The sequence below is a fragment of the Cibotium barometz genome, chromosome 6 (genome assembly GCF_041138505.1).
Source record: "Cibotium barometz isolate CiBa-2024 chromosome 6, ASM4113850v1, whole genome shotgun sequence".
Taxonomy (NCBI): Eukaryota; Viridiplantae; Streptophyta; class Polypodiopsida; order Cyatheales; family Cibotiaceae; genus Cibotium; species Cibotium barometz.
The window spans coordinates 30,858,808-30,873,382 of NC_141051.1; the positions used below are offsets into that span (position 1 = coordinate 30,858,808).

Sequence of the window (14,575 nt, forward strand, 5' to 3'; positions counted from 1 at the left end):
GGGGACCAAATGGGCACCATAAAAGAGCAGAATTTGGGGATGAATGTGCTGACACCCCCTCTCAGCACCAGATGCTGAACAAACTCCGAGAATCCGAAGATGAGGAGCCAAGGAAGCCTGAGAAACCGGCTTGGTGAACAAATCTGCAGTATTCTCCACGGAAGGACAATACTCCAAACATAAATCTCCAGCAAGAACCTGTTCATGAACATAGTGATACTGAATCTCAATGTGTTTCGTACGAGCATGAAACACAGGGATATTGGCGATGGCGATGCAACTCTGATTGTCACACCAAAGAAGAGCAGATCCGGTAGGAGGACAGCCGAGCTCCTCCAATAATCTCCGCAACCATATCGCCTCACATGCAGCATAACAAACTGCACGGTACTGCGCCTCGGTAGAGGAAAGCGCCACAGTAGGTTGCTTTTTACTGCTCCGAGAAATGGCTCCAGACCCAAGTGAAAAAACACAACCAGTGGTCGAACGCCGTGTATCTGGATCTCCAGCCCAGTCTGAGTCAGACCATCCAACAAGAGTGCGTCCTTGGCCATAAAAGATGCCAAAATCCAGAGTGCCACGCAAGTATCGAACTCTGAGAGCACACTGCCAATGCTGTTGGTGGGGTTTGGATGAGAAGGAAAATAAACTGACTGCGAAGCATATGTCCAATTAGGAGTATGTCAACCATACCAAACAACCGACGAGAACCCGATACTGTCCCTGATCAGTAGTCCCTGGAGAAGCATCAAGTGAAGAAAGCTTCTCACCAATATCCATAGGAGAAGATACTGGTTTGCACCCAGTCATCTGAAATCTGTTGAGAATCTCCTGAGTGTACTTCTGCTGAGAAAAGAAAATGCCCTTCGAGGTCTGCCAAATCTCAAAGCCAAGAAAATAATGCAAGAGGCCAAGATCTGTCATCTCAAACTCTGTCTCCAAAGCATCCATAACAGAACGGATCCGCACAAAATAAGAACCTGTAAAGATAAGGTCATCAACATAAACCACAATGATAACAATCAACCCCCTCTCAAGGAGGATATAAAGGTTCGAATCTGCATGAGAATGGCGTAGGCCGAGCTTCTGAAAGAACTCATCAATCCGCTGGTACCAAGCCCGCGGAGCCTGCTTTAGACCATATAAATATTGGAATTTATGGCCCCTCTACATGGCTTTAGTAGTGGACCTTAGTAGATTATTTCTCTAAGGTTTAGTAGCTTGGCTTTAGATTTGGACCTTAGCATATTATTTCTCTAAGGGTTAGTAGCTCCTTTTTGGATAGTCCTATTTTCAGCTTTTTTATATGCCTTAGTGGAGAATCTCTACTTCTTGCTCTCTACTCTAGGCTTTGGGTGCTCACTTCTAGGCAAGTGATAAGCATCTTGATTAGGATTAGATCCTAATCTCCTCCTCAATCCTTTGTACTTCAGCCTATTTAAAGGCTCCTCATCTAATGAAGAAAACTCTTAAGTTTTTGTCTTATTCACATTGTCATTATGCTCATATGATTTGTCTTTAGCTAATCTAGCCATGCTTAAGCATAGTCTTGCTTCCTAGTTCTTAATCCTTGCTCTAATCATGTGCTCAATCCATCCTTGAGCTCCCATGTTTTCTAACATGGTATCAGAGCCATGCTCTAGCAGCTACCCTTGTCTTCCTCTAGATCTGGCCGCACCTCTTCTAGCAATCTTCTCCCCACCGTACCTTGCTGTAGTGTGCCATTCTTTTGTCCATGAAAACCCAAGGCTGCTGCCCGCCATATTTTTGAAACGGGCTGCTCCTGTTTGCCTCTGATGCTAGTCGCCATTATTCTGCCCGCCACAGAATTCTGACCGCTCCTGTTTTCCATCAAATCCGCCTCGCCATACTCCAGTTGAAGGGTTCCTGTTCTTCCCCAAATCTGGCGGGCATATTTCCTGATGAATCTGCCCACCATTTTGTGCACAAACAGGCCACCATTTCCCTCTTGTGCTGCCCGCCATCTACTGTTTGTGAACCTCTACAGCTGCTGCCCGCCATTCCTGATCCAACCGGCTGTTTTCCAACAACTGCCCAGTTTTTTGGTTTTTCAAAATAGTGAATTTAATCACTAATGAGTGATTAGTGGACATAAATCACTATTTTTTGTAAGCTCAACATGCCTTCTTCATGTGAGTCCAACAATGCAAAGTATGTCAAATATATTAAAGCCGTGAAGAAAGCCAAAGTCAAATCCATCAACAAAGTTCATGCCAAAAACAAACCCACTTCTCGGATTCCATCATCCTATCTTGAAGTATTACACCTATATGGGGAAGGCAACTTTGATTTCCCATGCATGTAATTTGTTTGAGTGAGTCGTTTTTTGGTATGTCAGAACACAAGAATAAAGTGCCCACTAGGTTTGATGGCACTAATTTCTTTACTTGGTCAGTCAAGGCGAAATTCCTTCTCATAAATTTGGAATATTGTCAATGGTAAGAACAAATGTCCAAACGGCAGAGACAAAGAAGATGAGAAAGCAGAATGGATAACTAAAGATGAAAAGGCACTTGCCCTTCTAGTGCTTAGTATGGATGATAATTTCATTCATCATATTAGTGCATGCAACACCTCTAAAGTAGCATGGGATACATTGGAGGAGTTATTTGGAGCCAAAGGGAAAGGCACCTTAATGAACCTCATGATATAATTTTTTGGGATAATGATGCAAGCTAATGAAAGTTTCTCAACTCACCTCAATAAGGCTAAAAGCCTTCTCTCTCAGCTTGCCGGTGAAGGAGAAGTTTTGAAAGATGAAATAGTCATTGTTGTTTTGCTTAAAAGTTTACCTTCCACTTACAGCACCTTGATCACCACTTTAAAAATGTACCAGATCTAACCTTGAAAAAGGTAGAATCTTCTATCCTGGAAGAAGAAAGAAAGATGGGCAAAGAAGGTCTCTTTCAAGTTGACAATGCAATGGTAGTAGGCAAATCAAAAGTATCCTGCTCCCATTGTGGAAAGTCAAGACACAAAGTTGACACATGCAGGTTGAAGATGATATGCAGTTTTTGTGGTCTTAAAGGTCATTCAGAGAATTTTTGCTTTAAAAAGAAGGATAAAGCACACTTGGTTGAGGAAAAAGAAGTTTTGACAAAGAAAGAAGAAGCAAATTTTGCTTCTATTGATTCTGATTGGGCTTTTTTGAAGTCTTTTTTGATGTATGTTACCTCTGAGCACCACATGATGTAGCTCATGTAACTTTCTTAGTAGTAGTAGTGGGACTTTTGTATGGTTATCTCTGAGCACCACATGATGTAGCTCATGTAACGTTTTAGACATTTGCCTCCTGGGAGGGCAAATTTTGGTTAGTCCCATAGTTAGTGTTTGGAACATGGGAGGGTATTTTGGTATTCCTTCACACTTCTTGGACGCTCTTACCTTATTTTCAGGCCATGTTGAGGTCCAGGGAGGGTATGGGAATTTATGGCCCCTCTACATGGCTTTAGTAGTGGACCTTAGTAGATTATTTCTCTAAGGTTTAGTAGCTTGGCTTTAGATTTGGACCTTAGCAGATTATTTCTCTAAGGGTTAGTAGCTCCTTTTTGGATGGTCCTATTTTTCAGCTTTTTTATATGCCTTAGTGGAGAATCTCTACTTCTTGCTCTCTACTCTAGGCTTTGGGTGCTCACTTCTAGGCAAGTGATAAGCATCTTGATTAGGATTAGATCCTAATCTCCTCCTTAATCCTTTGTACTTCAGCCTATTTAAAGGCTCGTCATCTAATGAAAAAAACACTTAAGTTTTTGCCTTATTCACATTGTCATTATGCTCATATGATTTGTCTTTAGCTAATCTAGCCATGCTTAAGCATAGTCTTGCTTCCTAGTTCTTAATCCTTGCTCTAATCATGTGCTCAATCCATCCTTGAGCTCCCATGTTTTCTAACAATAAAGCCTTCTTCAGCCGGTACACATGATCCTGTTTGCCTGGAACAACAAATCCTAGCGGCTGATCAATATAAACCTCCTGTGTAAGCTCTCCATTCAGGAAAGCCAACTTGACGTCCATCTGGAAAACAGACCATCTATGATGTCCTGCAAGTGCAAGAACGGTGCGAATGGTAGGCATCCGAGCCGTCGGAGCGAAGGTCTCATCGAAGTCGACACCAAGGCGCTGAGCATAACCCTTGGCAACCAACCTCGCCTTGTGCTTGTCCAAGCTGCCATCAGCTCGGAACTTTGATTTGAAAATCCAACGCACACCAATCACCTTACGCTACAGAGGCCGAGGCACCAAAATCCAAGTGCCATTCCGTTCGATAGCATCCAGCTCTTCTTGCATAGCATGACGCCAAGGCTCATGTGAAAGAGTCTCGTCTACAGAAGTGGGATCAGAAGGACCATTAATGATTGTAGACATAAGAGCATAATTAACAAACATGTTGCCCTCATGAATTTGTTTCCCTGTAACTCTAGAAGAATGCCGAAGAGAACCAGGCGAAGGAGCAGAAGGAAGCTCACGCAACCGAGAGTCACGAACTGTCTGATAATACCAACCAGGTACAGATCTGCTCGAACTCATTGGAGGAGGACATCATCTGACTGAGAATCCTCAACTAGAGGTGTAACAGAAACAACGGGAGTAGGAGGAGGTGGAGAAGGAGGTGCAGGAAGAAGAAGCTCACCACCCCCCTCTGAAGATGTAGGAGTCTCGTCGAACACCACATCACGGCTCACAACTTTACCGGCCTGAGGATCATAAAGACGATATGCCTTGGACACAGTGCTGTATCCGAGAAAAGTCATGCGCTGAGACTTCGAGTCCAACTTGGAGCGGTGCTCCTTAGATACATGAACATACGCCGTACACCCAAATATCCGGAAATGAACAACGGAGGGCTTCTCACCATGGAAAGCCTCATATGGAGTTTTGTCGGGAAGAGCTGCAGTAGGAGACCTATTCTGAATGTAGACAGCAGTGGAAGCCGCCTCAGCCCAGAAACGTCGAGGTAATGAAGAATGCTCAAGCATAGCACGGACCATTTCCATAATGGTCCTATTCTTCCTCTCAGCAACTCCATTCTGTGATGTAGAAAGCTGTCTCCGAATGCCATGTGTCTTGCAATATTGCTGAAACTCCTGGGATGTGAACTCACCCCCTCCATCGGTCCTGAGAGCCTGACCGAGTGACCGGTCTCTTTTTCCACCTCAGCTTTCTAATCACAGAAGTGATGAAAAGTCTCATCCTTGGTCTTCAGGAAGAAAACCCAAATATATCTGGTAAAATCATCCACCATCACGAGCATGTACAACGCCTTACTCAAAGATGCGGTACTCATAGGACCACATAAGTCTGCATGAATGAGAGCAAGTGATGTGCAAGATCTGTGTGTCGCCTCCTTCAGAAAGGCGGCTCGGTGTTGCTTCCCTTGTAAACAAGAGGAACAAGCAGAAGACGGAGCCTTGATGGTCGGTAATCCCTCAACCAACCCATCCTTCAAGGCTCGTTGCAGAACTGATAGCTCAAATGGCCAAACCGAGCATGCCAAAGAGCAAAAGAAGCACCAGAAGAAAGCAGAGCGGTCAACTTGTAGAGACCACTATCTTGGACTCCCTGAGCCAAGATGCTACCAGTCGCTTTATCACGAATGGTAATCTCATAACGAGAAGAGATCACCTCCACACCCTAAACTGTAAGAGCACTCACTGACAAAAGGTTAAAAGCCAAATCTGGAATATATAGAACGTCAGAGAAGTACCTCTTATCCTCGTCAGAACGAAAGATGGGGATAGTGCCATGACCATGCACTGGCACAGAAGAAGAATCACCCAGAGTGATCTCGCCTGATCTAGCAGTGAAGTCCTCGAACCAATCTCGATGGGGTGTCATATGAGCAGTAGCACCGCTATCAACAATCCAAGACCGTGACTGAGAAGTCACAAGAGCAAGTATACGCCGAGCACCTGCTAAGAGAAGAATGCCATCATCCTTCTTGGGTTGAGACACCGCCGTTGAGGAAGAGTTCTTTGTTGCTTCATCACGCTTCTTCTTGTGACATTGGGGTGACTTGTGACCCTTCTTGCCACAATAATGACATTCAATGTCCTTATTCTTTGAAGATTTGTTGTCTTTATCCTTGTCGGAATCCTTGGAGTTCTTATTAGAACCCCCTTTTCCTTTCTTTTGTTGAGTCTTCCCTTTATCTCGTGCTGCCAAAGCTCCATTAGGGCCACCAGAAGTGCCAGTCCGCTCCTCAAAGCGAGACTCAATCTGCATAACGGAGGGGAGAACTTCCTCCCAAGTAAGTGGAACGGACGAGGAGAAGAAACCAAAGACTGAAAGTATGCATCAAACCTGTCTGGAAGTTTGGAGAGCGGCCGAATAGCCATATCCTCTATGGAGATGTCCTTGACACAAACAACAAGCTCGTCCTGGAGATCTTTCATCTTCAAGATGAAAGCAGATAAAGATGGAAAGGCAGAAACTGATAAGTTCATAAGTAATCTCATAGAGATATGCAAAAGCCTTCCAAACTTCATGTGCAGCATCTGCTGTACACACACGAGAGAGAACAACATCCTGACAGTTCAATATCAAAAAAGGAGAAAACGCGTCGATCATTCGACTGCCAAATATCAATCTGTGCCTGAGTCGCACCACTGGAAGCAAGGGTGGGAGGGGTGGCATTGGCCGGTGTAACAAGCCAATCCCAAAGATCCACGCCACGCAAGGCTGATTTCACCTTCACCTTCCATAGGGTGTAGTTGGAACAATCCAACTTGGCAGACTCAGCAAACATATGAAGAGAAGTCGGTGCAGCCATCACAAAAGCTCGGGCTCAATCTCAAAAAAAAAACGCACAAACTCTAAAGAAGAGGTGTCCTCCACAGGTACCAAGAGTGCCACCAAAGCCTGCACACCACAAGCCCCCTCTGCAAAGGGAAAGGGCCACTGGAGAGGAAAACGCAGCAAAAAAAGGTTGCTGTCCTGTAGAAAACAGGCCGGCTATTGTCCAATCTCCAAGTGGGAAAGAAAACACTGGTCAACAAGTACCTAATGGCTGAGTTGATGAAGCCAATCTGAAGGAAAAGCGAGAAGCAGGGTGTTGTCCAGAAAACGCAGCAGCAAAGGCTATGGATCTGGAAAAAAACGCAGAGGAGAAGGTGCTGAAAACAGGGCTGAATCTGGGACAACAAAGAGGTTGCTAGACCGGGAGCGATGATACCATGAAAGAGTGCACAGAGCGTGTGAGAAAGAAGAGATGAGAGAAGAGACAATGTACTCAAGAACTCATCAATGAACCACTAGCCAACTTCATTAGAAATGAACTACAATGCCTCATATATATAGGAAAGTTTCTCCACCCTTTCCTCCACCCAAAAATGTGTGTAAATAGGAAAAAATGGAAATGAATGCTATAAATCCCAAAAATGCCTAGAGGCTAAAGAGTGTGCCACTAGCATGACACCATCTGGAGATGACACCTATTCAACACCTCCTCTTCAGGTCCAGATGGGAGGACCAACGCCAACGCGCTGAAGAAGATAATCCAAGGTAGATCGAGGAAGAGGCTTAGTAAACAAATCAGCAACATTATCTTTGGTAGGACAATACTCAAGCTGAATGCGACCTTCAGAAATCCAATCACGAGCAAAATGAAAATGAATATCAATGTGTTTGGATCGTCCTCGAATAACTGGATTTTTGGCTAAAGCAATAGCACTCTGTGAATCTGAGTAGATGAGTGTCGGAGTAGATGAACATCCAAGGTGATTCAGAATTTGAGAAAGAGCATCAGACTTCTTAGGTAAGAAATAAACCCATGATTTGCGAGAGAAGTCATCCACAAGAAGCATATAATACTTGGATCCACCAAGCGATTGTACTTCCATAGGTCCTGCAAGATCAACATGAATAAGCTCAAGTATGCGTGTGGCCCTATGAGGAGCCTCCTCTAGAAAAGAAGCCCGATGTTGCTTTCCCTGAGCACAAGAAGAACAAATGTGATGGCGAGGTTTCTGAAGCTTTGGTAGACGTGTAACCATGTCATGTGAAACAAGATGTTGCAAAGTAGCAAGAGGAACATGGCCAAAGCGGAAATGCCATAGATCACTATCTTCATTAGAAACAAGTGCTTTAGGAGAAGCAAATAATTGATGAAGATGAGACTCGTGTGGTGGCAACTGTGCTGTAAAAGAGCTTATATGATAAAGCCCAGCATTTTGATAACCATGTGCCACACAAGAAAGTGACTCTCTATCAATGATTTCAATCACTTCATCATCAAAGTAAACCCCAAGACCTTTAGAAGCAGCCTTAGAGATAGAAAATAAGTTGGCAGACATCTTAGGCACATGCAAAACATCATGTAAGATAGCATCTCCAAAAGAAACATCACCAATACCAATCACAGGGAGAGACAAAGCATCACCAATGTGTACTGATGAAGAGATAGACTTATAGTTTTCCAATAAGGAAGAACTATTCGTCATGTGAGAGGTAGCACCACTATCGGCAATCCACTCATCCGCAGTATGCGTATCAAGATCTTTGATTACCACAAGTGATGTGTCACATGAAGAAGTAGAAGACATAGCAACATATGCAATCTTGGCGTTACCGTCTTCCGTCTTGTCTTTGTTTTTGTCATGAGAAGATGATGATGTAGAAGAACCCTTAGATTTGGATTCAAGTTCAGCTTTTACCTTCTTGGATGCCGCCTTCTTAGCAAAACAACGATTCTCCGTATGGCCACTACGACCACAGAAAGTGCACTCCTTGGAAGAATCCTTTGATTTGTCCTTGTCGCCTTTGGTTGAAGAATCTTTAGCATTGGAATTAGAGCCTTTGCGTTGATAATTCCCCTTGCCTTTGCCTTTGCCCTTGCCTTGGCTTACAAAAGCCGAGTCCTTTTTGTTTTGCTTGCGAATAAGGCACTTATCATGAAGAAGACCCATAGTCTCTTCAAAGGAAGGAAAAGAAACTCGAAGAAAGATGTTATCTTTGAACGATTCAAAAGAAGAAGGCAATTTACCAAGTAGCTTGTGGACCCGATTGCTTACCAATGTACCAAACTCTTCAAGTTGCCGCTTGATTCGATTGAATTCTCCAAGCTTCTCCACTATGTTGTCGGATTCGAAGATAGAAAGCTTATCCAAATCTTCTTCCAACTTAGCCATCTTAACCGTTGAAAGTCTTCCATATTGCATTTGTATAGCGTGCCATAATTGTTGAGCCGTACTCCTTGTAGAGAGAAATTGAGACAACCGATGTAGACATGCCATGCACAAGTAAAGCTTTGGCCTGTGCATCCATATAGGTTTGATATTGAGAAGGCACCATATGAGGAGAAGTGATTATAGACCACACCCCGGCGCTTTCCAAAAGAAGTTGCATAAGCAAGGACCAAGTGTGGTAGTTGTTTGGGGTAAGCTTTTGTGAATCGGAAAGACTTCGAAGGCTCAAAGATTGAGTGAATGGGTTAAAGGGCTGATATGATTGAGTGGGGAGAGAAGTAGTAGTGGAAGTAGTAGAAGAAGGAATCATAGTAGATGAAGTTGCCATAAAAGGCATAGATGATGTAGGGGGATATACCATAGAGGACATAGAAGTATGTGGATAGGAAGGCATAAAGGACAAACAAGAAAGAGTGTATGGATCCGTAGAAGGTAATGGATACGACAGAAAAGAGAAAGTAGAAGCACCTACCGAAGAAGGAATTGCACCAACTTCCGTTGTAGTAGTTGCCGGTCCAACTGTCGTAGGAGATGTAGGATCCATAGTATCTTCAAGTTTACCTTTGTCTTTTGGAGTAGAGGACTTCCGAGATCCCATAGGGAGAGGAGGGTGGGAAAACACAAGGGAAGAAGTGTCGTACCTCCAAAAACGCAGCCAATAGATGCGCTGTCCACCAAGGAAGTATCTAGTGCAGAAACGCAGCCACAAAACGCAGCCGATATATGAACCAATAGACTCCGTAGAAACCACCAAAAGAGGGCTGAGAATGTAGCCTTAGGTAGAAGAAGTATGGAGGAGTTGATTGTCCACAAAAACGCAAACACAAAGTGTGTGTAGCAAAGTGGAATTTTCAGCCGGTAGAAAGGTGTAGAAAAGAGGATGAATATGTACCTCAAAACACCATGAAGAGGGCTGAAGTTGATGATGAAAACACAGCCAAGAAATCTCTCCACAAGAAGCCTCCAAAAAAACGCTACCGCATGTAGGGAAAACTAGTTGGCAATGTTTTCACCGCAAGTAGAGTTGTAGGACTCGGATTGAAGTGTTTTAAAAACACACTTGTAGAGGATGGTAAGGGGCTAGTTTGAAGCCTCTTGCATCATTGAATGAGTGCAAGGATGATGAGTAAGGACTTCTGCAAAAAACGCAAGCAGAAATTCTGCATGCAGGCAGTCTGCGAAGAACAACTCAAAAACGGTGAGAAATTTGCGAAAACTTTCTTCTGCAAAGTTGTAGACCACGATGATTCCAGTAGGTCTCGCGGGCACAATCCTCAAAAACACATCCACTTTAGCAGATAATCAAGAATGTAAGGGCTTCTGCAAAAAACGCAAGCAAAAATTCTGCATGCAGGCAGTCTGCGAAGAATAACTCAAAAACGGTGAGGAATTTGCGAAAACTTTCTTCTGCAAAGTTGTTGACCACGATGATTCTAGTGGGTTAGACAGGCACAATCCTAAAAAACGCATCCGTTTAGCAGATAATCAAGAATGAAAAAACGCAATTGAAAGCAGGGTTGTTGAAGAGGACTAGAGGTAGAGAGGAAGAAGGATAAGGACGCTCTATGTGCGCCACCACCTTGCTCTGATACCAGTGAGAAAGAAGAGATGAGAGAAGAGACAATGTACTCAAGAACTCATCAATGAATCACTAGCCAACTTCATTAGAAATGAACTACAATGCCTCATATATATAGGAAAGTTTCTCCACCCTTTCCTCCACCCAAAAATGTGCGTAAATAGGAAAAAATGGAAATGAATGCTATAAATCCCAAAAATGCCTAGAGGCTACAGAGTGTGCCACTAGCGTGACACCATCTAGAGATAACACCTATTCAACAGAGCAGAAGCAGAGTGGCACTAGAATGTGCTGAACAGAGAGTGCAAGAGAGAGAGAGAGAGATATGGAGCAAACTATGCTGAATATACTGAAGCAAAACAGTCCCAAGCAAGAGACACAAATAGTCTCATAAGTGAGAGAGCAACATATGTACAAGACTGAATGAAACAAGAGAGGCCAGCACCCACTATTTATAGTGAGGGAATGTTGGCCGACTGGAGATGATAAACAGGCCGACTGGAGCTGATGGACATGGCCGACTGGTAAATGCCAGAAAGGCTAGGAAAAATCCCAGAATAATTGTAAAAAGGGGTGGCCAACCCACAAGCAAGGGCCATGCAAAAGGGGACCAAATGGACACCATAAAAGAGCAGAATCTGGGGATGAATGTGCTAACAGTGCACAAGCCTGCAAACCTTCGGTCGGAAGGAAAACTATCTAGAAGCCCACGACCAACTCTTCCTCCCTATTTTTAACCTCTGTCCAGCCTCTATTCAAGCTGTAAATTCCCCGGCAATCAGTGGGAGAACATGTAGAAAGAGTCGACCAGCTTCTCCCATGCATCCGGTGAACTTCAGTCGCGATGGATGGCTGTAGAAACTTGCTAACAGGCTGAAAACCAGCCGACCTGCCCTCATGCACTCCTGAAAAGCATGCACCCCCCTCCAATCTGGAGTTTTTGTCAATAATAGAGGCTTCCCCTCTTAAAATAGCCCACACGTGTGCTTTTTTGGTCTAGAAAGGAGCGCCTACATGAAGAAAGTCCAAATAATGTCCAGTGCCCGGTCTTTGGCTGCCACGTGTATTAAATAAGTCCTGCTCAATATGTACTCACTTATAAGTTGTCTGGTCACTTATAAGTGAGTGTGAACCTGCATCCATAATTATTAACATGTGAACTCATAAAGCTGTAAATTGAGTTTTTTTTGGGAATACTTACCACCTGCAAAACACATGTAGACCACCTGTCAGTCCCAAACACGTGTGCACATACACGTCCGCAAGGTGCCCAGGCATCCCCGGCCCCATGGACAACACAGGCAAAAATCTCAAGCATTGTCCAGGCAAACAAGACAAGGCATCCAAAGATAAAATCAAAGTCATGCACACACATGAGTGCAATTATATTGGAAGAAACACCCATCTGCTAAGTTGTATCCGATAAAATGTCCAAGGCTCATGATCCTTCCGGAACCTTCCCAGAACATAAATACACAAGATCTCCAAGATAGCTAGTCCTAGAGACTTTCATCATGTCAAGCTCCATGGCCATACATGTACACCATGTCAGGTCCCACAAGCCACACATGTACTATCATGTCAGGCTACACTAGCCATACATGTACTGTCATGTCAGGCTCCATATGCCACACACACACACACCATGTCAGGCTACACCAGCCATACATGTATATCATGTCAAGCTCCACATGCCACACATGAACAGTAGAAAAATAGAAGCTGTAAGGAATTTTGTGACACCTATGGACAGCCCATGTAACCCAATTTGGTCCGTTTCCTCGTGTATGAGCTCTTCCAAGCAATCAATGCATAAGCCCAAGAGAGTGGGAGATAGTGGGCAGCCTTGCTTGACACCCATAGTACTGAGGAAATCAACTGATAAGCTAATCTAGTTTTAAGCTGGCATATGACCACCTCATATAACTGAGCAACTGCTATTCTTAAATGGCACCCCTATATGTTGCATTCTCTCCCATCGCAGGATAGTGTCAAATGCCTTTTTCAAGCCGAAGAGAGAGAGATAGAGAAAGAGACTCACCTGCTAATTGATTGACACAAAGAGAGAGAGAGAGAGAGAGAGAGAGAGAGAGAGAGGTAGTTTCTTTGCAGGTAATGTGGCCACGGTTACAATGTTTCAATTAGGAATTACTTTCAATAATTAAAGTTAACAAAAACCTTAATATCAAAGGTAACCCAAAGAGCCGTAAACTAATCTAATGAATATCCATTTTGTACATACATTGGGCCCCTATTTGTGCCCTTCAAAGTAAGATTATAAGCCACCAAGGCCTTACTTTTCTTGTGATTTGTTGAAATTACATTAACATGCTGGATGCATGACTTTTCATGTGTAGGGAGATTGTGAAAGTTCAAATTTACTTTTACATCTTAAAATTTCCAAAAAATGCCATGTTTCTTCAAAATGCCTGAAATTAGGCACCAAAAAAGGATCTCAAACAATACGTAGGCCATTTTTGACCACTTCTTTGAGTGAATTAAATGCTGGAAAATTTCCGTTTCCACAAATGAGACCTGCAATCCATATTGCTCACTTTAGAATAAGATAAAAAGCGTCAAAAGTTGGAATATCAATAAAGAAAAATGAAGGCATAGTCATTTACACACCATATTTTGAAGGCCATTTCATACATTAATTTCCCACTCTGTTATCCAAGCACTGCAAGATCAAGAGGATTACTAGAAGTTTTGCCAATGAATCAGCAAAAGCTGCCAACACTCTGCTCGCAGAGCAGCCCAACCTTATGAATAGGGTAGGGTGTCTATAATAGATAACCCTGCCCTGGATAGCCCCTACAACACATCCCCTCACTCCTTTTATCCTCGTGCACAGTAAAGCTGGATCTAAGAAGAGATGACTTCGGGAGGTTGCTATCCATGAACATGTTGGCAGCCAAACTAACTCCTCGATAGGCTCCTAAAAACTGGTGTTGCTGTCACTGTTGCCAGCAGCAAAACAGTGATGGACACTCCCAAGGGCTTAAGTAGGGAATCTCGGCTAAAGAGACTAAGTAACGAGATTATTGAGTCTGCACTTAGCATTTACCATGTGGCACATGCCTTGGCCATGACAAGCTGAGATCCGGAGAATTCCATACATGTTCAAGTCTTGTAGAATCTCTTAAAGGCCATGAATTGTACAACCCATTAGCATTACGTGTACAAGTCTTGTTTAATCCCTTAACATGACAAGCTGAGATCTCGAGAATCGCATACATGTTCAAGTCTTGTATGATATGCTGCATGCGTGGAAGCCTTGCTGTACTGATCCACAGTTCTAAGCCTGATTAAGAAAATTGATGCTTATAAACATGATTAAGATAGAAGAGAGATTTGGTGTCACGGTTTTCTTATATTTAATACGGTACAAAAAGGTTTATGAATGCTTGTACATGTGTTAGGCCTTGGTCAGCCCCATAGGGGTGACCCTGGCCCCTTTCTACATGACTTCTACTGTGGGCCAATGCTTATGACTTGATGAATGCTGAATTCTGTCTTATGCTTATATATTTGATTGGGATGCAGTCGGCCACCAGCAGCATGTTGGCCTGTTATATGGACAAATACCCCTCAATATGCACTGATAAATGCTGCGCTTAACTGCTGGTCCTGTCCACACCTACTGCCTGTTGCCTAGCTTCTAGCCGCCTGCTGTACAGGGTCTGCTGCCAGCTGACAGAGTGCTGGTTTCCAGCTGACAGCCCTTCTATACCTTCCCATGATGCTGTTGATGTTAATGTTGATGATGATGATGCTGTAGATAATGCTGATG

General features: G+C 43.5%; 1 protein-coding gene across 2 annotated transcripts in view; it reads right to left on the reverse strand.

Moving 5' to 3' along the window:
- Window positions 1-12,889: 12,889 nt before the first annotated feature.
- Window positions 12,890-14,575, reverse strand: part of LOC147637635 (uncharacterized) — a 99,933-nt gene continuing 98,247 nt past the window's right edge. The window contains exon 11 of one of the 2 annotated variants that reach the window (XM_086799459.1): window positions 12,890-13,317. In XM_086799459.1, coding sequence (XP_086655585.1) covers window positions 13,174-13,317 — 144 coding nt within the window. In that variant the 3' untranslated portion in view covers window positions 12,890-13,173. The remainder of the gene's footprint in view (window positions 13,318-14,575) is intronic. The other variant, XM_086799457.1, reaches the window with a different exon arrangement.